This window comes from Helianthus annuus, chromosome 9 (assembly GCF_002127325.2).
Source record: "Helianthus annuus cultivar XRQ/B chromosome 9, HanXRQr2.0-SUNRISE, whole genome shotgun sequence".
In the NCBI taxonomy this organism is placed as follows: Eukaryota; Viridiplantae; Streptophyta; class Magnoliopsida; order Asterales; family Asteraceae; genus Helianthus; species Helianthus annuus.
The window spans coordinates 145429748-145456319 of NC_035441.2; the positions used below are offsets into that span (position 1 = coordinate 145429748).

General features: G+C 34.7%; 1 protein-coding gene and 1 long non-coding RNA gene across 6 annotated transcripts; one reads left to right on the forward strand and one right to left on the reverse strand.

The window, feature by feature from the left end:
* Positions 1-7305: 7305 nt before the first annotated feature.
* On the forward strand, positions 7306-11573 carry LOC110879141. Of its 5 annotated transcripts, XR_004867480.1 has the most exons (11): positions 7306-7376; positions 7571-7632; positions 7721-7816; positions 7994-8218; positions 8389-8459; positions 8555-8748; positions 9241-9356; positions 9435-10083; positions 10537-10808; positions 10935-10999; positions 11311-11573. It is a non-coding gene; the product is annotated as an uncharacterized LOC110879141 (long non-coding RNA). The 5 variants fall into 5 exon arrangements; XR_002558491.2 differs by having other exon boundaries at positions 8314-8459; positions 8555-9356; positions 10537-10812; XR_004867477.1 differs by having other exon boundaries at positions 8555-9356; positions 10537-10812.
* A 10551-nt stretch (positions 11574-22124) lies between these two features.
* LOC110879140 (probable indole-3-acetic acid-amido synthetase GH3.1) lies at positions 22125-24538 on the reverse strand. The gene is made up of 3 exons (XM_022127566.2): positions 24152-24538; positions 23943-24044; positions 22125-23850 (listed from the first exon to the last, which is right to left on the reverse strand). Exons 1-3 carry the CDS (start codon positions 24469-24471, stop codon positions 22473-22475), a joined length of 1800 nt encoding a protein of 599 aa, XP_021983258.1. The 5' UTR covers positions 24472-24538; the 3' UTR covers positions 22125-22472.
* Positions 24539-26572: the final 2034 nt, after the last annotated feature.

A 26572-nucleotide genomic window follows, 5' to 3' on the forward strand; every position in this document is an offset into this window, starting at 1 on the left:
TGTTTAGTTGCTTACCATCGTAGATAGAGATACTTTGGCTTATCAACTGCTTTTCTAAAGTATGGTGCTTAAAGTATGTTGCTTAAAGTGTGATGTTTCGATTAAAAAATGTAAACATATTGTTATATTAATATTATATATATGGATTTAGATTGGCCATGAATGGTGATTATATATTTTTAAGTATTTGTTTTAATTTTTAATAATATTTTGTTCATTGTTAATTTTTTTTATCTAATAACTTGCGTACTTTTATGAGTATATGTACTAGTACCATGACGATCTAAACCGATGGATACTGTTCGAACAACATTGGTGCGGGTACCGGTGTTTGTTTTTATTGTTGGTTGATGTAAAACACATGTTGATTTCTATATCGAGTGCAAATATCGAACTGAGACCTACCGAATGCCTGCGGTAACGTACTGCCGTAACGCGCGGGCAAATACCCTGGTTATACCTTAAAACAAACACACATAACATATTTTTGGGGGAAAGATAATATTATGCAACGATTACATTAGGTTTAGCCCGTAAAATATTGTATGAAGTTGAGTAAAATTGTCACCAAAACATAAGAAAGACTCATATAGTCTATGTATTGCAGAGTTCCCGTTCATGAACAAGTATTATTTATATGTTGCGGTATAAGCTAAAGAAACTTGGCAATGACTTGAAAATATATTGCACAATACTGAGGTAACCAAGGAGAACAATTTGGTGTCATTTTGAAAATATTATTTATATGTTTCGGTGCATGTCCTTTACATTTATTTTTTTGTTGCAGTGCACGTCCTTTACCACAATCCTAGTTAGTTTTCTTAGTTAAATTAATCATACGATATGCAAAATAGTCATTTTAATCCCTAACTTGCATACGTTTTGTATACTGACTCTTTCTATTTCATCATGCGATCGTTTCCAAACAAAGTTCTACATCTCAAGCTCCCTAAACCTTCCACAAAATCAATGATGACAACTGAAGATCAATTTCACATAAAAACCGAAGTTGATGATTATGATATTGAATTAGTATATGGTATGATTCAAGCTCTTTCATTATGTTGTAACCTTATAATGCAGCGACGTACCCAGGTTACGGTCGATGATGATGATATGATTATGATATCGAATTAGTATCGGATATTGAATTCAATTTCAACTATAATGCAAATTTACATTTGATTTGATTAGTTAATCCAACGATTATTAGTATGTGGTATCGATTATACAGAAAATGGTATCGAATTAGGTATATAGTATCATTTTTTAGTATATGCAACAATTTTCAGTATATCGAATTTTTTAATGCAACGAATTAGTATATGGTATCGAATTAGGTGTGGTTCGAATTCTGGATCGATTTTTTGAATGCAGCAACGTACCCATGTTACATTCTTTTTGTAGACGATGATTATGCCTAATATATCTTGTAAGCAAAAATGCTTGTAGAAAATGTTTGCATCTTCAACATGTTTACAGAACGTGCAATACAATTTAATGTAAACGTAAAGGACCTGCACTACAATTCTGTTAGAATAAAAAAAGAGCTAAAATCATAAATGAAAATAAAGAAGTTGAGACTTCAAGTTAGAAGATAAATGGAGCTTTTGTTTATTTGCAGATCCATTAATATAACCAAGTTGCAGCCCACTGCCCACCTAAAAAGAGTCATCGGTTTTGGGCTTAGGGTTTATCTTGCTAATTGGGCTTGATGGGTCAGCAGTAGGCAGCTCTTGGCTGCGCTGAAGTCGAGAGAAGGCTGGCTAATTGGACCATGCACGCAGACCAAGGCCACCCTAATGATGGGTTGTTGGCTAAGGAAGCCGCCGGCTGGGAGCAAAAGGCACAAAAGGCCTTGTGACTTTGCAATCGGCTGCTACTTTTGTTTTGCTTGACAGACAATTGGAGACCAAAAAATTTAAAAGGTGTTTTTTTTTTTTTTTTTAATATTTGAACGGCTAAAGTTATATTCTATTTAAAAAACATTACCATTTACTAACAAGAAGCTAGACCATACCAAAACATCAAATATATTAACAGAAAGATTTAAAAGTGTGGTTAGTTTATTACTTTTATTAAACCCTAGACCCTAATTATTTAAGTTTTCATGGTATTGAATTTGATTTGTACAACTTTCTAGACATGAATGTGTTTTGTGATTTTTGTAGGGCTGGCAATTCTGACACGAACACGATAACACGACACGAACCTACACGAAGTTAACAGGTTTCGTGTTTAACCTTAACAGGTTTCGTGTCTAAACAGGTCGACACGATAAGACCTGTTTAAATATCGTGTCTAAACAGGTTAAAACCCGTTAACCTGTTAAGACCCGTTAATGACCTGTTTATAATTTTAAACTAAAAAAATATATCAAATATGTGGGGTTAACAAGCCATGTTCGTGTCTTAACAGGTCGTGTTCGTGTCTTAAACATGTCATATGATATGTTGGTAACATTTTCGTGTCTTAACAGGTCATTTCGTGTAACCTGTTTGTTAACAGGTTCGTGTTCGTGTTTGGAAAATCAGACACGATAAGATTTCGTGTCGTGTTCGTGTTTACAGGTTTCGTGTTCGTGTCTTATCGGGTTCGTGTCTTAACAGATCGGGTTGACCCGATATGCCAGCCCTAGATTTTTGCTAGCAAATTATTTGAGTATATTTATGTGTGTAAGACAATCTATCTGATCATTACATGCACCCTTGATAATGCTGTTTGATTCCACTGAGGAAGAAGGTGTCTTGATTGCATTTATAGACTCAAGTAGTGAGTTTGATGAGATTGAGGCTTTGGTTCAGTGGTAGAGGGAAAACCCTTTAGGTGTTTGGATAAGAGGAGGTCAGGAATTCAATTCCTGCGAATGCAACATTTAGCCGTAAGAAAAGAGTATTGAGTTTAATGATTAATTGTGATCACCTCATGCATCTTTATATATTCGGTAAAATATTTAAAGTCTAACTTTATGATTGAAGTGTGCATCGTTAATGTATGATAGACAATGTTATGTTTATATAGCTTACTAATGTATGTAGTTATTTCAAATTATTAATAGTGCTATCAAATTTGAAGCTTAACATGATTTTATGTTTCCTATTTCATAATTTTGTCTGTTGTTTGTCCGTCTTCTCTGGTTTAATTGCAATTGAATTAGGTAACACTAGTTTAATTTTAAAAGTAATCAAATACTTTTGTATTAATTTTCACCGTCGAATGCAACGTGTAATACTAACCCCAACTTATTCGTGGATACGACACCTTATTTATCATAGCTATCTGGACTTATTGTGTTTTTGAAGACTTGACGACGGTCAATCCTCTCTCCCTTGTTGATGTCTCACATGTACCCTAACCCCCCCCCCACACACACACACACACATACACACACACACAAAAGGAATCACTAGACAACCCTTGGTAGATTACAATGTTCTCATGATGGAGTTCTCACTTGTTACCCCGCTCTCCCTCTCTTTCTCGCTGGCACCTCTTAATCTTAGACCACCATTCTGATACCCCACTCGTAACGCCCTCATTGCCTGTGATTAGTCCTTACGCCTCTGTAGCGACAATAGCAATCCCAATTGTAGCTGCCGAGAAAACTCCAAGTTTTGAGTCGCTTTTCTGATCCAAAGTTTTAAATAACCTTTCTAATTTCAGCAACACATGCATAATTATACAAAATCTTAGACCACCAACATGGATACATTAGAAACTGTAGGACAACCGTTCACAAAATAAATAAAATAAGAATTTTATTAATAAACAATCTGAATGCAATACATAAATAAGAACAGAACTAAACTGAAAGAAATTACAATACAAGAAATGTAAATAAAACTAAGAACAGGTTACAAGAAAACAACAGTGACTGAGGCACGTGAAGATCACGCTTCCTTTAAAACAGATTTCGGGCCACCCATGTGAACCCGTCTGTTTCCCAGGGTACAACAGCCTAAGCAGATTGTACTGCCGGGATTTGTCTAGCACCTAAAAAAATACTTGAAACAAGAGTGCGTAGAGATTCAAGATTAGGGAAATCGTTAGAAGTTGTGTGTGAGGTATGAACCATATGAATTTCAGTGTGTCTAAAACAAAGCACAAAGCTTTGTATTTATACTAATTAGAATTCGAATAAGATAACTGAATATTGAATGCACCCTTCAATAAAATCAGTTATAGAATTCAATAGCATAATGAATTCTGAAACCTATAAAATAAATTTAGAATTCAATGGCATAATCAATTCTGTAACTCAAACATTTCACTGGTAGAGTTTGAACAGTCTCTAGTTGACAACACCCGGCCAAGACACATATAAAAAATACTAAAGGCGGCGATGCGAGCGTGCGAAGTGCAAAGTGCCCCATCAAAGCGCCACATTGCGCCCACCGCCCACGTCTCGGGCCCGGGCGCGGGTCGGGTGCTTTGCACCCTCCTGGCTACCACTGGGTGTGAGTTGTCACACAATAATACATTCGTGTAGAAAGTTCTAGCTATAAATCCACAAAAGATTTATCTCTCCACCTATGTGAGACAAGCTCAATTTCCGACATGTTTATGGTTCCAACACACAAACTTAATGCACAAGATCTCTCATTCATCTTGACTTAAATATTAAAAATTAATTATATTAACTCATAATATAATATTAATTATTAAATTTCCAACAGAAACACCTTAGTAGGTTGCTTCAACTTCCAATTGTAGCGATGATTTTTTATATGTCTCGAAGTGAAATTGTAAAATTTCGAAGTGGATTATGTTTTGTCAACACCTCATTAGTCTTATAAGGTTGTGTTTTTTATCTGGAAAAAAAATAGAAATTGATTTTATTAAATGATACCTAGCTATATAAATTGAATTTACAACCTTTAAATCAAACATCTAAAATCGAAAATTTTCAACTTATATTATTTTATTTTTATATCTGAAGATGGAGATCCTAAATTACCAATCGCTTATCTTTCAGTAATTGACAATGCCTTTTGAATGTATGGTCCTTTTGGGTACAAAGTTATTCCTTTTACTTTTTTTTCTTGAGTACCTTTCAATCTACTACACGGTCATATCTTTTATGGGCAAACAATTTTAAAGTTGTGTTTATATTTTTTAATATTTTATTTAAGTTAACTATTATTTTACTTTTAAAAAAAATATAGCAATTGTTTTGGTTTTCAAAAGAAAAAAAAACAAATTATAATAGTTTATAAATGGACCGTAATCACTAAATATAACCAGTAAGCTAGTAATGTGAAAGCAGGTTAACTTCTTATATACATTTTTCAGGTGGTTCTAATGCGTTCTGGTTAGTTGATTAATGATAATTTTTGGGTTTATAAAATAACTTTTTAACTTTGTAATGAGTTTGTTTAAAGAGTAAATTGTCAAAATCGCCCCTTAAGTTTGGACATGTCTGTCAGTTTCATTAAAAACAACTTTTTTATATCATATTGTCCTTTCCCATCGGCAACGGCCAAAGCCCAATTTTTCTCCGTTTCTTCGATCCCAAACCCCGTAGCCCCCATTGCCAAGCCATGATAAGCTTCATAGATGCACCTCAAACCTACCAAAGAGTTTTGTGAGGTGCGGGTAAGGATGGAACTCATATGTGGCTATAGAGGGAGGCAAGATATGTATGTAGGCAGTGGCGGACCCATAAATTTTTTCATAGGGATGCGAAACATTTTTAAAAATTTTAGGCCCCAAGGTATATAAGTAAAAAAATTGGTTCGTATCGGGTCGGTTCGAGTTGGGTCAGGTCATGTAAAACAAAAGAATACCAAACTAAAAGTTACGTGAACAAGCTTCAATAACCCATATACCAATATAAAAGTTACGTGAATATTTATTGAAACCATAAACCTTACAAGACTTGACAAACATATTACATAATGTATCAAGCATTCAAGCCTGATCGTATATAACCCACCAAAAAACGGACAAAATAGCATCATCATCATCATTAACAAAATATACATATATAACCCACCACAAAATAACATATCATCACTAACAAGAAGTACACATGTCTCCTGTCATCAAAAATTCACTTCCGGTGGCTACCGGTACCGTCCCACCCCACCAAAAATCATCAAAAATAACAAATAAACTTACTCGTGTTCGATCGGCGGTGGTATGATGGCTGATTACGGTGGTATGCGGCTGTTGTTGTCGCTGATGTTCTGATCGCTGGCGTGCGTGCAGGGATGATAGAGAGCGGGAGAGAATATGTAAGGGTTTTGGGCTTGTTTATTTTATTTTAGGTTGAAATATTGTTGATTTGTTGGGTTTGTTTATTGGGCTAAGACTTAGGAGTGGGCTAGTTAAAGGTATTGGGTATTTGGGTTTAGTTATTTAGGTATTAAAAGTTATATAATTTAGGTAGTGTTTTTTAAAAAAAAATAAGAAAAAAATTTTTAAAATATAAATTGATAACACTTTTTACCTAAGGGGTGCGGACGGAAAATTCCAAGGGGTGCGGACGAAAAATTTCAAGGGGTGCGGACGAGATTTTCGACGGAATCGGGGGTGCGACCGCCCACCTTGGGCTAGGTTTAAGTCCGCCCCTGTATGTACGTACATATGCATGGGATCTAATTGCGTGTATGACTGTATGTGGCTAGGACTTGTATGTATGAATGTGTTAGCATATAAAACACATGTGAATGAAACTCGTTTGTATTAATGTGTTAGAATATAAACCACTCGTGCATAAATAGCCAAGACTAACTCAACAAAGTTCCTTAGCAACTTTGTTTAGTTGTACGCCTGTACTGAAAGGCCCTTTAGCCAGTTTAGTTTTATTTTTTTTTCTTGGTTCATAAGCCGGTTCAAAACCTAACCAAAGCGAAAATTTTGGTTTTTGTTATGATTATGGCTAAAAACCAAACCGAGCCACCCTGTGCACGTCCTTAAAATCACCAACCTAAATATTGTGTTCATTGCCGCATCATGTGAACACCACTCTAGTAAGATATAAAATATATTGTGTTCACTGTCGCATCATACGGACACCACTAGTAAGATATATCATATAAGAAGTCATATAAATTCATAACAAAAATAAATAAATAATGTACACAGGCACATGTCAATTTCTTTTACAAATCTATACAACCTAATAAAAGCCTTAATTAGGGGACACATGTCCCCCTCCTAGGGCCTCTATAGCTCATTTTCCCGCCAAAATTGTCATTCGCCTCATTTCCCTTGAAATAACCCGACACGGGATCCGTTTAGTAAATACGGGTCGAGAACGATGGATACTATATATATTGATAAAACCTGGGTTTAACTTCACTTTTCGCCTCCATCTAGGGTTTCTGCTTTCTCCATCTGCTCACACACAATTTCAATTCTCTGCGACCGTGGTAAATCAAATCTTCTCTTATAGATCTACTTAATTTTTCTATCTATATTGATGATTTCTCATGTTTGATTTCTAATTTTGTGTTTTGATTTTTGAAACGATTCATGTGATTATTGGATCTGGATTTTATAATAATTAGTTCTATATTATTATATACGATCTCATCCTCTCTAATTGGCTACTCCATTCCCGCAGGTAAGGATATCATCTTTATATCTCTAAAAATGTTAGATTTCATGTAATCGCTCTGATTCAAGGTTAGATACTCAATATTTTCTATTAAAGATCATGATTGTATCATTCCAATCCATAATCTATCTTTTCTTTGTTATCATATTCAAATAGGGTTTTTTTTGTCAATCGATCTGTTTCATACTCCTACACATAAATGTCTTCTACATCAAGGTCTGATGTGTCACTTGATCATCGTTAATACATCAGGTACGACACGTATTTGTTGATTATTTGACTTTTATTCTAATATTTGATGACCTAGGTTTTGATTCAAAGTTTCAAACAATGGTGTTTAACCCCAACCTCTCTGACGGATGTTGTGGTTGTTCGTTGCCGCTGCTGGTGAATCACAATTGCTGCTGATATGTTTGTTGTGTATTGTAGATGAAGAGAAATAAGATGCAAATATGGTGTTTCTTTTTATTTCCGGCCAAACACTGGTCTGTGGCGAACGGGAAACAGGCGGCTAGGGTTACAACAACTATTACTCTGGCGGAAGCCTTTTAACCATCGCCACTCTTGATGTGTTTCTGCAAACAACCGTGATGTTTTCTCATGGTTACACAACAAGAACTTCCGGCTTGCAAGCCAATTCTTACCCCGAAATGGGTAAGTATCGTTGTTTCAATGTTTCCTTATGCTTCTTATTCATTGACTTATGACAAAGAACCAAGCTTACTTTCTTTTTGTGTAATCTACTGCAGTGACTTCATAATTAGAGATATGTGCAATTTAATTCAACATCTAACATTTTGGTAATTAAACGAACTGAACATTAGGTCACAAAGAGAATGAAGCAACCTATTTATGTCTACTATCAGCTCGACAATTACTATCAGAATCATCGCAGGTAACGACTCTTTCATTTCCATCTTATATATTATTTATTAAAAACAAAAATTCCATAAATCTAACGACTAATCACAAAAAAACTTATGTTTGCAGGTATGTCAAGAGCCGAAGTGATCAGCAATTGAGAAACCGTGGCAATGAGAATGGAACAAATACGTGTAAGCCTGAACAAAAGGGACATTTCATGGAAGAGTGACAGGGATGAAAAGTTCGGCAGTGATGTCTTTCCAAAGAATTTCCAAAACGGTAGTCTTATTGGTGGTGGGAGTCTCAATGAGTCAATCCCAGTAAGTCTCTCAAGTCTTAATTGTCACAGATAGGCCTGTAGACGAACCGAACGAACACAAACAGAGGCATGTTTGTGTTCAATTGATACATATATGTGATTTAAGTTTTTTGGTCTTAATGTTTAGTATAACAAAGTTTTCTAATCTTTTAATGTTTAGTGTACCAGATTTCAACTACTGTTTCATGCTTTAATACTTCTTTATGAGTCTGAATTCATGATTAAATACCTCTTCATTGTTTAAAGAAAAAATTGATGATTTTAATGGCTTTTTTTAACAAACAAGAAAAATTGTTCTGTTTTTCTTATTTTTAATGTTCAGATTAACATATTTCAAAGGCGTTGAAGCTTTAATGCCTTTTTTCTTTGATAATTATGACTCAATTATTGTAATTAGTGTATATTTGTTTATTATTGAAAGAAAATCTGATGATTTAAATGTCTAATCTTTTTGAAAAACATGAAAAAATGAATGTTCTGATGGAGACCAAAGGTGGGAAGAAGTCTAGCAGTAGTAAATCGTTTTACGAAGCTCCTTTAGGTTACAGCATTCAAGACGTTCGACCAAACGGAGGAATCAAGAAGTTCAGATCGGCTGCTTACTCCAACGTAAGTATTCGATCATTAATCGCACCAATTTAGCTCCATAATCTCTACTGATCATGTGTTTTCATTGTCTTAATGCAGTGTGTTCGCAAACCATCCTGATATTCTTTTGTTTAGTGCCCCTTTCACGTCTGTTTGACGTCGTTTATTTACCGTTTTTATAATTTGTTTCGTTGTTAATATCGGTTCCCTATATTCTTCCTTTTCTTCACTCCTTGACCCGTTTACTGTTTCCTCCATTGTTGGTGTTAATTTCTGTTTAAAACCATGTCTGCAATTCGTTTCGAAGGCTACGAAAAAAGGCTTGAAGTTACGTTTTTCGAGCCCAGTATCTTTTCTAACCCTGAAGGTCAAGGTCTCTGGGCTTTAACCAAGGCCCAACTGGATGAGATCTTGAACCCTGCTGAATGCACAATTGTCTCTTCGTTGTCGAATGAGCATGTAGACTCTTATGTTCTATCCGAGTCGAGTCTATTTGTGTTCCCTTACAAAATCGTTATCAAAACTTGTGGAACCACTAAACTGCTGCTATCGATACCGGCTATTCTGAAGCTGGCGGAATCTATTTCGCTTATTGTCCGGTCAGTAAGACACACACGCGGTTGCTTTATCTTTCCCAGTGCTCAATCGTACCCTCATCGCAGCTTCACCAAAGAAGTTACAGTGCTGGATGGTCATTTTGAGAAGCTTGGTTTAGCCAGCAAGGAGTGATGTAATTTCAGTTGTTTAGGTATGATTTACTTATGTAGGAGTTTCATGGTATTCGGTTGGGTAATTGAATGTGTTTTAAAAACTGTATATCCAGTTTCAAGTGTTAATGATTTAGGCTTATTGCTCTATGTGACATATGGCATATATGTGGGTTCTTGGTTTTAGTGTGTTCATCCATGTTTCAGTGCTTTTGATGACAATTTTTTTTAAATATTTCCTTGATTCTTGAGGAAAATATGTTTATACCAGAAGACCTTCCTTTTATCTTCCATCAGATCCGTAATCAAATATATGCAATTCGAATAGGTCGTTTTGCTATTTGACTCCTAAATTTATGAAATATCTTTTCATTGAATCTTATAGTATGTGCATCTATTATTATTAATATCCCTCATTATTATTATTATTATTATTATTATTATTATTATTATTATTATTATTATTATTATTTCTTGCTTTCATACTTCTGTAGGTTCATAATTTGTTGGACATTCTCCATGCTGGGCCAGGGGATAGATTTATAAGCATTCTTCCTACTTGGCATGCATATGAACGTGCATGTGAGTATTTTATACTTTCTTTGGGTGTCGAGCAAGGATACACAACGGGTAAACACCTGAAGGGATTTTAATATTACAGTGAGAATACTTTAGATAGATATAATGGAAAATATATTACCATGCTACTTTCATATGATCCTGAAATAGAGCCAAGATGAGGATATTACAAGGGATTTTAATCATCGTATGTAAGGGATTTTAATATTGATTGTTTATATATCTATTAATTTGAACATATATTTATATATTAGTAAAATATAAGTTTAGTGTTTTTTAATTTATTTATTTACTTTCTTTAAAATGATGGCAGGTTGACTCTGGTATATTTGGCTATGTAAGATTTTAATGTTGACATGTGAACATATTTGGTTGAAGGTATGTTAACTTATTCTAATGCAATGTTGAAAACCTAATTTAGAGGTGGAAATTTCAGTCTAATGGGTTACAATGGGAGGTTAATTTTTATTGTTAAATCACTCTTAACGATAGTTTGGATTATTAAGTCAATTGCTAATCTATTGTGTGCACACTTAAAAAAAATATTTAATGTACACAATTTTCCTAATGCATGATAGTTAGCAAGCCGAAAGTTCTATCCAGTTACCTCTGGTAATAAGTTCTAATATCTTTAAAATTACCATGGCCCACGTGTTATATAAATCTTTCATTATTGTTATGTTGTTTAGGTTCTTGGGATAGAAAGGCTAAAGATCGAGCTTCAAGAAAGGGGATTAAAGTGTTGTGTTACTTTGAAAGAACGTGCAACTAGGCTTCCATTGGAGATGATACCAAAAAAGTTGCTAGGTAAGAAGTGTGATTCAACAAGCTATTACTTGGTTTTGGAATAATATGTTGGAAGTTTTTTTTTTTTTTTGTCCTTTTTTATATTGTTCATAAATTTTATGTAATAAAGGTCCTAAATATATTTATATTCCATCCACCTCTTGCATACAAATTGATTCAACTACTTAATGGATGATATCGACCCTTCTGATTATTGGCACAACCACATGATAATGGCAACCTAAACGAATAGTTAAGACTCAAACTTACATAAATATCAATATCAATGAACGAATTAATTAACCCATGATACTATGCAATTCATTTATATCAAACATGTGTAAACGAATAGTTAAGACTCAAACTTACATAAATATCAATATCAATAAACGAACTAATTAACCCATGATACTTTTTTTAGTATGTCGTACAATTAGTTTTTAAAAAGATTGCAACCAAAGGACTAAATTAGGATCAGATCGTTATCATTATGAATAATCTTTTTGTTTTATTTATATCAATTATACGTTGGTTGTTTTTTTTTTACTTTTTGAACTTAAGAGTTACATAAGTTCCAACAAGTAGAAGTATTAGAGTAATAGGCTTTCAATGTATATTTCAAAACAGAAAAACGTATTTCCTTCATTTACTTATTTTTTTGGTTTTGTTAGATATATAGTACGATGTTTCGTTGTATTTTAATCTTCATCTTCAGATTTCAATAATAAGTCCATGCGTATAATTCTTTATGATCAATATAAACGTAAATTTTTTTCTAAAAATAAGAAACATATCATTTCTAAACACCGCGAAATTCACGGGTATTAGCACTAGTAAACAATAATATTCAAATGATCAAACTAGCGAAACATACGTAATTGACACATAACTAGTGGTTGTCTACACAAATGGTTCTTTCCTCGAAGTCTTGTTGTGTACATATAAAAAGATAAAAATACTCCATTTTAGAACCTTGTAGTAATTTTAACAAAAGATAATTACTCCACTTGTAATCCAAGAAATCAATGCCCTAGAAACATTGAATTCATAAAAGATAATTAAAAAACTGAAGCATTTTCAATCTATATTGAGTATCTGGTCTGTTAATTGGGGAGCAAAAACATACAAAAAAGAAAAAAAACAATTAGACTTACAAGGATTAGTCAATTAATTATCACTCTGTTTTTAATAATTGAAGCAACCCTATAACTACGACTGACCACCTTCAGCTTTTTTTTTTTTTTTTCTAAATTATTAATTTGTTTATTTACACAAAATTTAATTAATAACGGTGGTGGTCAGTGGCGGACTCAAGATTTTTTTCATTGGGGTCCATTTTTTTGTTTTCGATTTTTCACAACCAAACATTAAAATTTCCGGGTCGGTCATCGTAGTCGGGTCGGGTCGAGGCTAGAAAATAATGTAGAAACATTTAGTGGACATGAACCCACTATATTATTAAGAACCATTTTTAAGAATCAAGTTATCAAATTGTGGTGATTAATAAGTTGTTTGAAACCAATAGCTACCTAAACAACACAACTACTTCATATAACTTAAAAATTTTGTTTAAGGTTTTTTTTTAACGCCACTATATTTTGAAAGTCTTATTTGGTAATTAAATGTGAAATAAAATTATTCGGAGACATTAAATTTATCATTTAAAAAAAAAACAAATTAGAGGATCAATGGGTGGTTGTGGTGTTTTAAAAACACTAGTTTAATTTTGATGGAAAAAGTAAATTAAAAAAAAAAAGATGTAAGACTTGAACTTGAGACCTACTTGTTGGAACACAAGAAGATTTACCACCATACCATCTTTCCTTTTAATACTACAGGGTCCAACTAATTTATTTTATGGGGTCCATGAAAAATTTAACATACCGGTTCTACTAATTTTTTAAAAAATATTGGGGTCCGTGAACCCCGACCCGCATCATGTGGGTCCGCCCCTGGTGGTGGTAATCAGTTTGGACGTACATAGTGCATTTATCTGCTTGTACTTTGCATGTTTACCAGCTACCACCCAAAGTAGGACCATTTGCTTTTCATCATATGTTATCTACCCTTGAATTAATATATTTTTGAGTGAATTTTAAGTTTTGTCCTTTATCTTTAGGCCACTTTGCAAGTTTTGTCCTTTATGTTTAAATTTGACGAGTTTTGTCCTTTATATTTAAAAATCAAGCACGTTTTGTCCTTTATGCTTTATTTTTAAGGACAAAACGTGCTTGATTTTTTAAACATAAAGGACAAAACGTGTTTGATTTTTAAACATAAAGGGTAAAACGTGCTTGATTTTTAAACATAAAGGACAAAACTCGTCAAATTTAAACATAAAGGACAAAACTTGAAAAGTGGCCTAAAAATAAAGGATAAAACTTGAAATTCACTCTATATTTTTTTTATATGAGGAAGAGTAAATTACACAAAATGTCCTATCTGTACCATTTAATTTCTGGTTCTATTGTTAATTTAACTAGGTTTAAAGAACTTCGTCGCGTTGCGGCGAATTTCTTTTGTTATTTAGTCTGTGTTTACATGTGTTTTAAAATCACTACGAGCGTATTGCGAACGGAACTTCTGACAAGAATAAAAAGAAAATGTAGAAAAAAAACACTAAAAAATAACCGAAAGAAAATCAACCAAAAAAGTTGTATGGTAACGATGTTGTTCGTATGAAACCCGTGGTCAGAGATGAGCAAATTGTTCTGGGTACCGGTACCAAATTTGCTGAACCGAAAGATCTTAAGTACCAATTCGGTACCGACTTTTGGCGTTCCTGTTACCGGTTCACTACCGTTTTTTACCTTCATATACCGGTACCGTAACCGGTATTTTCGGTATCAGTACTGATTCTGTATCGGTTGGCACTGAGCTCATCCCTACCCCTGAAACTAAAACAAGAAAAAATTAAAAGCTGAAAAAAATCAACAAAAAAGAGTTGTACAATACCATTGTTCGTACGGTAACCGTGATCATGGATGAGCAAATGGTACTGTTATTCGTACGGTAACCAAAATATTTCCAAAATCAATTCGGCACCAACTTTTCACGTTTTCTATATTGTGTCGGTTTTTACCTTCATATAGTGATACCGAACATAACTGTCCTGGTATTTTCGATACCAGTACTGATTCGATACCAATTGACACAAAGCTTATCCCAACCCCTGATATTAAAAATACGATTAAAGTTAAAAAGTAAATAAAATAACTATTATTACATTACATTACACTATAAAGAAGCAAAAAATTTAGGCATAAGTGGTTGTAACTTATGCTTTGGGACTTTTCTAAGAAAAAAACTTAATTTTTTATTTTTAACCCAAAGGTTTTTACTTTTGGTAATTTTAACCCAACATAATTTGTTTTTTTAACTTTAACCCAAAACTTTCCATTATTTGCAATTTAACTTCACAAATTTTGTCACTTATACTTTTCATCTTCACAAATTTTCGTTTTACGTATAGTTCTAAATTTTTTGAGTTAATGCGACCAACGTACGAGTGTGGTTCAACTTTTTTATGTTTGTTCCAAATTTTGCAAATTAACACGGCGCAACGTGCATGTGCGGTTCAAAGTTTTTACCTCTATTTTTTCATGTTTGACAGGTTTGTCACAACACACAGATCCTAGATCGAGTCAGTGTTGGTGGTCGATGACGATTGTGTGACATTAGTACTATTTGACACCGTTTTACGCCCCGCCGCAACGCGGGGTGTACTTTGGGGGGTTTTCAAAGAAGAAATGGTTATGCATATGGTTGTTGTAACCTTGGCTTTGGGGGTTTTCCAAAAAAAATGTTTTTTTTTTCACTTTTTACCCAAAAGTATTTCATAAATTACTTTTAACCCAAAACTATTTGTTTTTTACTTTTAATCCAAAACTTTTTATCTTTTGCAATCTATCCTCACAACTTTTTCTACTTTCAACTTGGTCCTTTATAGTTTTCATTTTCCGCAAATTTTTCTCTTTATGCTTGGTTCTAAATTTTGTGACTTAACACATCGCATCGTGCATCTTTGGTTTAACGTTTTTACGTTTCGTTCTAAATTTTGCAAGTTAATACAATGCAGCGTGCGTGTGTAGGTGAACGTTTTTACATCGTCTATTTTTTCCCGTTTAGCAGGTTTAACATAACATACGGATCCTAAATCGACTTAGTTATAACTAAAGAATCCCCGCCGCATTGCGGCGGGTCGCAATTCTAGTTATAATATTAAATAATAAAAGTATTAAAAAAACTACATATTATTAGAATTTTAAAATCACTATTCATTTCATTTCTAATACTAAAATCACTATTCATTTCATTTCTAATACTAATATATATAATATATATAATATATATAATAATATATACTAATAATTTAATAATGAACACAAACACAAGTCTTAAACACATGTATGTTTTTGTATCAATAGGTAGCATATACACAATGACAATTAATTTATACACGATTATTTTTTTCTCATTTTATTTTTTGAATTTTTTTGACAAAGGGCGAAATTTTCATTAAAAAAACTCAAGCCAGGGGCTCAAGGACATAGCAGTACAAAATAACAAAGAAGAAAAAAAAAAGAACAAGCAAAGTTATAGTGGAAAATCTGAAAATTTAAATCCCCTCCATTTTTCCCAGTTTATATCCGAGTGCCCGGCCCGAGCTTTAATCCACAAAAAAGAGCATGCCTTTATGTCACCAATCGTTCTCGACACCTGAGGGGGTTTAAGGTTGAAGATGAAATCATTTCTTGATCTCCATATACTCAACACGTTGCAGCTACAATCACATGTATTGCTCTTTTTAATGCCTTATGTATTCTGTATGATGATATGAACTCGAGCATTTGTATGAGACTTATCATGAATCGAGGCAGGGGAATGTTGATCCATTGGAAAATGTATTCTGTATAATGCCCTTAGCGATTTTACCGTGTAAACCTCGCTAGATGTTCCCGCTTTCCATAACCAGAGATCCAGACCAGGTCCTAATGCAGCGGAGTGTAATAGAGCGACACAGGCAGCCCATTCTTCACGCTGAGTTGAAAGGGTCAGCCCATTAGCACTGCCCCAAATCCATTCCGTTCCAGCATTTGTGATTTTGTACCTTTGTTGGACCATACATCTTTTATCCGATTATAATGCATAGAGACCGGGGAACGCTTCACGTAGAGATCTCTTGCCAACCCAAGTATCCAGCCAAAACAGAGTTTTATCGCCCATTCCCATATTTGGTATCATTCTTCCTTTAACGTCTACAACTGGGTTTTGTGAAACTCTTCCCATGTTGATAATAGATTTCCATACCCCACCAATAGAGCTTTTTAGCGGGATATCGGAATGGCATCTATCCCCCCCTCCCCCCGTGTAGAGCCGTGATTGTTTTTGCCCATAAAACTAAATGAAAATTTCATTTTTGTATGTCACTCTCCATTTGACCATTAAAGCTTTGTTTGCGAAAGCTAGATTACCGATGCCTAAACCTCCATCCTCCTTAGGAGTCACCACCTTAAACCAAGGAACCCAACTGATTTTATTTTTTTCCAAACATCCACCCCACAAAAATTTCCTACGTATCCGTTCCAAGTGTTTGATAACTTGTGACGGTGCGTTAAATAGTGAGAGGTAATAGGTGGGTAGATTGCCAAGAACTGCTTCAATGAGAGTTACCCTTCCACCAAAATAGAGCGTATGTGCCTGCCATAGGGTGAGTTTGTTTTCGAACCTTTCTATTACCGGTTTCCAATTGTTTACCAAACCCATATTTGCACCAACCGGGAGTCCAAGGTAGTTGAACGGAAACGACCCCATTGTACATTGTAGAATGGTGGCCATGTTGGCAATACCATCATTAGAGACGCCCACACCGTAGAGATGACTCTTGTTTAAAATTGACTTACCATTAAAAATATAATATTACTTAAAACCTTTTTAACTGGAAATCTCTCTGTGTAATCGTTAAATTCATTCTGCTATGTATATATCATGTTTCTTTTGTTGAGTGATTGGGTCTTGAGCCACCATATGCACAGTGAAAAGTAACGAATAAAGGTATGAAATAATTAAAGAAAACATCTTCAGAGCACTTAAACGTCCCATTAAACTAAAACCTGTTTCTTCCTTTCCTTTTCTTTTATTATTATTTTGCATAAGTTTACTTACACGAGTGGGGAATCGAAAGGCTGCATTTACTAAGAATAATTTTTGCAAATTATGCGCTACAATTGAATAAATCGAGTTAGAATTTTTAACCTAAATCTAATCTAAGTATTAATAAAAAAAAACAATGTAAAACTTGCCTATTTTTAGCTAGGTAAATACTTAAAAAAAAATAAAGATTGTTTTTAGCTAGTGTGAAAAAAAGGGAGAAGCCGACCAAACGCAGAAAGAGGAAACAACTGGCCCTTGAATTAAATCAGTCTTCTTTTTCATATAAAAAGCTTTCTTGCTTTTTCTTTTTCGCTTCCTCACAAACTATTTACTCAACAATTATAATAACATAATTCAATGGTTTTTATTACTTGATTATATGTTAATCGCTATCAATGGTAACGTAGCAATGTAGCGTTCGTGACACCTTACTCATTTTTAACGGCAGATTTGGATCACTGACAGACCAGTGTAGTATCATCGTGACACGAGCGAAACCACCCGATCATCAGGGCCGGCTCAAGGGGGAGTGAAATAAAGTAAGAGCTTTAGGCCTCCATTTTCCTAGGGCCTCAAGTTCTAAGAAAATATATTATATTTTGGTATTTTTGCTTTGAAATTGTTAACATTGAGGTTTATGATCTATAATTATGCGTATACAAAGATGATTATGAATAATAGATTCATTGCAATTTTTTTTCGTTTACAAAAAGGGCCCTAATTTTGCTATCCGCTTTGGGCCTAGAAAAAAATTAAAAATTTTTGAGCCGGCCCTACCGATCATATCCATCTCCATAGCCAATAATGCCTATACACCAATTCAAGAGGAAACCAATAAATCTAATAAAAAAAAACCCTTGTGGGAATGGAACCCAGTACCTAATAGTCTCTAAGTCTTATCTCAGCTATAAGATGCCACTAGGCTATAATGACATAAGGACACCTTACCCAATTATCTATAAATATATAAAAACTAAAACTTGTGAAGGAAAAAGCGGAATAAATTGTCACTCCGTTTGTAGCAATGAAGGAAAAAGCAGAATAAAATGTCACTCCGTTTGTAGCAATGAAGAAAACAAATGTATTAACATGAGTTATTGTTATGATACTATCATGCATTGTTATTGTTTTCATAAGTCGTCCCAAAAGCATGTTACATTTTTATATGACGAAATTAAGTAAACTTTTTAAAATAAAATCGGGTCTTAACTAAATCTGACAAAGAGAGGCTTTACATATGTTTTTTGAATCCTATAATATATAACTTTTATTGTTCGTGGACGTTATAATTATAAAGTAAATGGTTACTTTGCTTTAATTATTTATGAAACTTGTTCCAAATAATTTCGAAACAACAAAAACCAAAACTTAGTGGTGACAAGTAAAAGGCAATGCAGCTTTACTAGGAAAGTGAAGGGTAAGTGACATTAGGTGTTAAAGTTGCAAATCGAAAAACAACCAAACATGCATAAAGATTTGATTGTATGTGTATCATATTTAATATTTTACAATTTTACTCTTTATTTGTTCTTTTCTCAATTTATTATTCTTTTTAAATGAACTTCCCATATATATATACTAGATTCTTGTCATACGCCGCGCGTTGTGGCGACGACGACTTAATTGTTTATAGCTGGTGACACGTTATGTGATGCGCTAACCATATGAAAACATGTATTTCGACGTATCCGATCTAACTCGGTGTAACTTATATAAGCATTGCGGTTACAAAAGAAACGAAATCGAACCCGAGTTGGTTTGTTTAGTGAACGTTCCACCTAACCACTACATCATCCTTACATTTGAATCATGATCTAGCGGCGTTAACTCGAATTTATATCATCGAATGAAAACGTATTATATTTCACCAGACTCGTTTCCGAACACAATTTACGTCAGAACATAAACCAACTAAAATCGTATGCAACAATAAGCATGAAAACGTATTATACTTGACCAGACTTATTTATGAAAATAATTATGTCGAAACGTGAATTTATACCTACACATTAATAATCATGAAAACGCATTATATCTGACTCGACTCGTTTAAAAAAAATACGTGAGAAAAGTTACGTCGAAACGTAACTTATAACGACACGTACATAAAAATAAACATGTGAGAATATAGTTTTTGTACTTTTAAACTAATAATGAAAATACGGGTTAGAAAGTAGATAATCGTACTGAAAACTAACATCTACATACCTACATAGATTCATCTTATATATTCAGATTGAGTTTAGCCAATTCATTCACGACTAGATATATTTCAACGAAAAGAAAAAGTAAAAATAAATAAAGAAAACGAAAAGAAAAGAACATAAAATAGAAAAAAGGAAAAAGGTTGAGAACACCAAATGAAAAAAACGACAAAAAGAATAGAAAAAAAGGATAAAGTATGTGAATGTAAAAGAGATTAAAAGAGAAAGAATAGGTGGCAAAACCGCCGACCGTTCTCTTTAATATTATATAAATATGATAAGTTTATGCGAGAACCACATTTATTGCGAGAACCACGAGAATCAATGTTAACACACTAAAATAAACCCACTATACCACCAAAAACCTAAAAAACCTAACCCCCCCCCTCCAAAAAAAATATTAACGAAAAGTAGCGATTTTTATAATTTTTTTTTTTGTGTTTTTTTAGATGAAGGATTCGTTAGGAACCACCCTTTATTGCGAGAACCGCGAGAACCAATGTGAACACAACCAAAAATATCTAAAAAATCTAAAAAAACACAAAATATTTTTTTTTAATAAAAATCGCTAATTTTCGTCTAAAAAATCGTTAGGAACCACCCATTATTGGTACCGAAGTATTTTCCGTACCGACTTTTGATGTTTTCGGTACTGGTTCGGTACATGTTTTTACCTTCAAATACTGGAATTGTATCGGTTCGGTACCGAACTGTACTGTACCGGTTATTTTTGATACCGGTACCAATTTCTGGGGATTTTCGATACCGGTATCAATTCGGTAACAGTTGGTACTGATCGAGCTCATCCCTGGATCAAGTTATGTTTTAATACCAAGTGAGAAGGGTTACTTTTGTGTAAATTGTATTCCCTTTAGATGTTTATAAGATGTTTATAATACAGTAAGGGCACTCGGGGCGGTCCCGTTATACACGTTCATTACGCGTTGAATTGCAACGGAACACCGCCGCCGCTACTTTTTTCATGCGTTATTTTTTAACGCGTTGAGTGTATCACGCGTTGAACTTTGGAACAAATTTGAACTTTGGAACAAATTTGAACTTTGGAACGAACCTTTAATTGCGACGAACCCTCCAATTTGACGAACCTTTAATTGCATGACGAACCTTTAATTGCAGACGAACCCTCAATTGGGCTTTTGGGTTGTTCATCAATTTGGGCTTTTGGGTTGTTCATCAATTTGGGCTCGGTCAGTAATTTAAAATAAAAAGATTAGTGAAATTTAATTTAGTGTTTAATTTATAATTTTAAAATGAAAATAAAAAATAAATGGGAGTGATAGAATTCCATCACTAGTGATTCCACCCCTCCTACATTTCTATCATTAGTGATGGAAATTTGGTTGATGACATGGCATAATTTTATTGGACATTGAGAGTGATAGATTCTATCACTAGTGAACCACCCCTAGTCCCCTAAGGCCTTCTGTTTATAGTGAAGTAAGAGCCAAACTTAAAAAAATAACTTCTATCAACTAATTCAACAAAAGTTGTAACAAAGAAAAAAGAGTTATACAACCTGTCTGTATACCAATAAATTATATATTTTTTTCTAATAGGGTGTACCAATTTCCTATGGTATATTAAGTTTTGTGAATATTTGTCCAAGTAAAACACAATTTTTATTTCCTTTTTTAATTTTTATAACCATGTTTTAGAAATAGAATATAAGGGTATCACGTCTGTTGTCACATAATTCAAACAAGTAACCATGTTTTAGAAATAAAATATAAGGGTATCACGTCTGTTATCACATAATTCAAACAAGTAACCATGTTTTAGAAATAAAATATAAGGGTATCACGTCTGTTGTCACATAATTCAAACAAAGAATTAAAGACTTTTGTACCGCGCTAGATCGATTATCATTAATCAGGGTCATAGTATTATTTATTAGATAAAACTTATAAATAATGGAAGGGAATCTCAACAAATTGAAAAAGTTTGGATCGCATGACCAAAACTAGTCAGTCTTCGGGTTGGTCAAATGTGTGAGGAGTCAACCCGGGTAGGCTTGACCAGTTAACTTTTCTTTTCTCTAAATTTTATAAATTTAACTAGAACTTATTATATACATTAGAAAAGTGATCTACAATACTAATATCAACTAACTTTAAAGGTAACTAAAATGTTTATTATATACGTAGTTAATATAATTAAAACGTAAGCTTTTTAGTTATGAAATTAGGTAGGTAGCTTGCTTATTTTAACACTTTTATGCTAAAATACTTTTGAAAAGTTTATAAGAACAAAAATAAGTGACGAAAACAAAGATAGCATCACGTGGATAAAGATCCATGCATATGAAACCCGCAGAATGCAGCAACCATATGGAAATAATCTACAATAAACCTCACAATTCAACAAACATACCAACAAACCTCCTTTAACAATAATATAGTTTACAATAAAGCCCCTAGATCCTCCTCGAGACAACACAAAATCTGCTTTTCGTAAAAAGAACTTCACTTGCCACAAACAGAATCTCTGTCAACTTTCACCTAAACACCAACATAAGACAAACGGAAAACGTTATTCGTACACACTATCTGAAATCTTACACATTACACCCTTCACTTTCCCATACTTGACAGTTTCAAACCTACGGAGATTTTCTTGGTCCACATTCCTAGGGAGCATGTTTGGTTGGTGGATAACCAAATTTTTGTCCCTAATGTTGAATTATTTTTTTAAAAACGGCGTTCTGAAGTCCAGTGTGGTGCCTTGGGGCTAAAATGCACCGATACGACTCTCGAATCAAGTAGTTCCATGATCGGTGTGAAACTAACACATCGTGGGACTTTGTATTGGTTAATTGAAGCCCCTCTTGATATCGCGTAATCCATTAACTCTTCGAACGTGCCGTTTTGCACGATCCGGATCTCTAGCGGCCCGATAGAGTTATCCGCCACCCGACTTTGTCGATAAACCGAGTTTAAAGACTCCTCCATAGCCAAACAACATTGATCCAACACGTCATCAGTGGGCCCATTAGTCGGATCTTTAATCAACAACTCCCAGTAGATAACATAATGGCCCGGAATCGTCTTCGTGTCGCCATAGCTAGTATACTCTACAACCGTCGTGTTAAATTCTTTTAACAACTCGGACGCGTTTTCAACCGCGGATTGCAACTCAGTTTCGTCGGTTTTATCCGCATCGATGCTGAGTAAAACATTTTTTCGCCTAATGAATTTGAATTGCGGTGCGGAGTTATGGAACCCCTTCACTTGGAGAATATCGCCAACGCGGTACCTACAGAGACCCGAGTATGTGGAGATCACTAGCTCGTACTCTTTACCTAGCTCCAAGTCCGCTAGATCAAGTAAATGAGGAGGCTGATCACGAGAAATAGTAACCGGATTCGACGGATCATGCGGGATGAACTCGAAGTAACCCATGTTTGGCATGATGGTGTAACAAACCTCAGATGGTTTCACCATTGGGGTTAAATTTAACCCAAAGTAACATTCCGAAGACGCGTACATAGTACACGTTTTCGGTAAATTACCGCTGTAATAATCCAATATAGGAATATATTGGGCCATTGCACCAGTGACAATAACGTCAAGGTACTTGGTGTTGGGCCAAATTCGAGTAATAATCCCCTCCCAATTCCCTTCACAACATTCTTCTCTAACAAACCGGGCCAGGTCCGGGTTCGGTTTTAGGATCTTTGAAACACAATCCCGAACCGCGGGGTCTATGATTTTGGTGCTCAACTTTCCGCTTTCGATATCCTGAGCCAGTTCTTGCCAGTTGAGTTGGAGAAACTTGATGGCCCGAACAAGGCCCGAGGCGAAAACCGCGCCACATCGAAGCACTTCTTCGCGGTATATGAGGCCACAAAGCATTTGAGAGTACATGCTTTGGAAAGAGTCGACACATAGGATGGTTTCGTTTGGGCTGGTGTAGACGTTGTACGGGTCGAAGGGTCGGGTTTTGAACTGCTGGCTTTTGTAGTAGCTTGTTAAGACCGGACGAGCCACTAACCCACTTGGGGTTTTTGATTCAGCCTTTATGAATAAAAAGTACAAACCCTTTCCTTTGTCTAGCCCAGGTACATACCTGTCGCAAAAAATCAATAATATTCAACAACTTCGTTTATGATTTTTTAAAAAAATAATTTGCATGTAACAAAATGTGACAGTTTTACATACAGATTCATGACAGGCATGAGAAGGCTGTAGAGCTTCTGCCTTCGGTCCATTTCTGCAGCAATAGTAGGCATGAGTTTTCTTTCACCAGCAGAAGTACCAGAACTGTCATGATATAAAACAAATTCACATTAGCAACCACAAGAACAAACAATGTTTAAACAAAAACTAAAAAAAAAAACGAAGAGAATAAATAAATAAATTAATTAAACCTTGTGAGGAACTCAGAAATTGGGTGAGACGACAGGATAGGAGAACGATCGCCATTAGCGATACGTTGGATGTAAGGCTGAAGGTCTTCATAGGTAATGACGGGAACTTTTGACTTAAAAGTTTCCCGATCGGTAGCACCATTGAGGTTCCATTGTTGCAGGTATTCCACACCGGCGTTCTGAGTAAGAATCTCAGACAAAACATTTTCTTGAACACTGTCACAATTTTTAGTCATTTCTTCGATAAACCGAAGAGCTTTCGCATCTTTCTCACACGCTGGAGGTCCCAGCGGCGATGAGATAGCAGAATCAACAGCCATATTATTTAGATTTTAGAGAGAGATAATGAAAAAGTTTTATGAGTTAGAGATGTAGTGAGTTATGATGGATCGGAGGAGGAGGTTGTATTTATAGGATGGTGGAGAGATGCCACGTCAGATAAGGTGGTGGAATTGAGTAGAGGAATAATAATAATAATGTGGTTTTCAAGGGTTTTGAGTTTTGACGGAGCTTTGCATGGAAATGTTTTGCATAGTTGTTGACGTTGACGCTGTAAGCTAAGCAGGGGACAGGTGGGACCACCGTGTCTATCATCTTGATGGCCAGGTGGGGACCAATTGTATGACACGTCAGATCGGGGTTGGAATAGGGGTTTTGTCCGGATACCGGTCCAGACGGCTCTTTCTGATCATATTGTTCTGCTTGACAACGACGGTTTGCCGGCGAACCGGCAATGTTCATCTGTGAAAACAAATTTCAGTTTTATAATTTGGATAAAGATACATTATTATGTAACTCGATCCTAAAGGAGGAAAAGTTGGCATAGCCAAATATATTAATACATACTTTGTGTTTTAGCTTGCTTGAGGTGATAATAACGGATTCAATAGATCTGAATTAACTAGTAATGCGACCAATTCAATGTTTGGTCATATTATATAAACATTGGTTACATCATTTCAACTTTTAGTAGGAAGTTTTATGCGAAACTTGAGCAGTCATGTTGAATATAAATTGATTACAAAAACACTAATTATATGAGATCATGGTTGTCTTAAGCTTGTTGGGGGGCTCAATACGGATAACTAATACAGGGGCCTCTTCATCACAAAAAAAAAATCGATCATATAATTCATGTATCCATAGTGTATAAGTATAAACCTTATTTTTTAAATTTAAAGCTATTGAAAAGCGGGTGTCCAAATCCCATGCTTTATATATTTTACGCCCCTTGAGCCACCTATTATAAAGGCATAAGGAGTCGTCCCGTTTTTCTCAGATTCCCCCATGTGTCACGTCAACGCCACATTAGCTTTTTATCTAATTTTCTCAGTTTTTCTCATATTGCATGACGCCGTCACATATTTCCTCAGATATCACCAAAACTTAAGTACTCTTAATTTAGTTTAAACTTTTAAAATAAAAATTACATAATTAATACAAAACTACATTACTAAACTGAGAAATACATAATGCAAATAAAACTACTTAATTAAATGAGACATACACACCTAAATAAAAAACAACATAAATTAAACTAGTTTCCCTACTGGGAATGGTTTCTTAAAAATTTTCACGCCGAAACGTGATTAAATTTCTGATCCACATAGCGATTTTGGTACTTGACATAGGCCACCTCAATCACTTTCTCCTTCGTTAGGTCACCCTTGTCATTCGTCAGCTCGTTGAAGACCAACTCAAACACCCAAATGTTGACAAAATTGTACTAAGATTGTGTTCCAAAATGACATCTTTGCAGTATGCGGCGTTTATTCTTGTACACTCACCCAAGCCGTAGATAAGGCTATCTCCTGTTCTTCGATCTAATGTGCCCTTGCCATTTGAGTGATTTTTTTTGATGGTTTGTGTAAATGAGAGAAGAAAGGTAGGATTTGCGTGCATAGATTTTGTATAATGGTTGGTATTTGTAGGGTTGAAAATAGGATTTTTTTTAATGGGTTAACGATGACATGGCCATTGTGTGTTATTTCTCGTGTACTGATAAGGCTTCATCGCCTTGTGGTAAAAGAATTCCAACAGAATGAGGGCATACGGAGTGGCATGCGGTGACGAGCGGCAAACACGTTTACCGTGCGGTAAACACCACCGCCAACATACTTTGCCGCTTCCAAGTTTGCCAAATCAGTGTTCGGTTACCGCGTCGGTGAAGGGAGTGTGTGTGTGTGGTGGGGTAGGGTCCATTCCTATCTCAACCAATCACACATTTTTCCTTTTTTTTAAAAAAAAATAGTTTACCACTTCACTAAGTGTCTAAACCATTGCCAACACTTTTCACCAAAGTTTAAACACTTTTGACTGATTGACATGGTGCGCTCTGATTGGTCGGTTTTTTGGTTTGCCACTCCAAAGTGTTTAACCACTCCCTATACCTTGAGTGGGATGGTTTTACCACACTTCCTC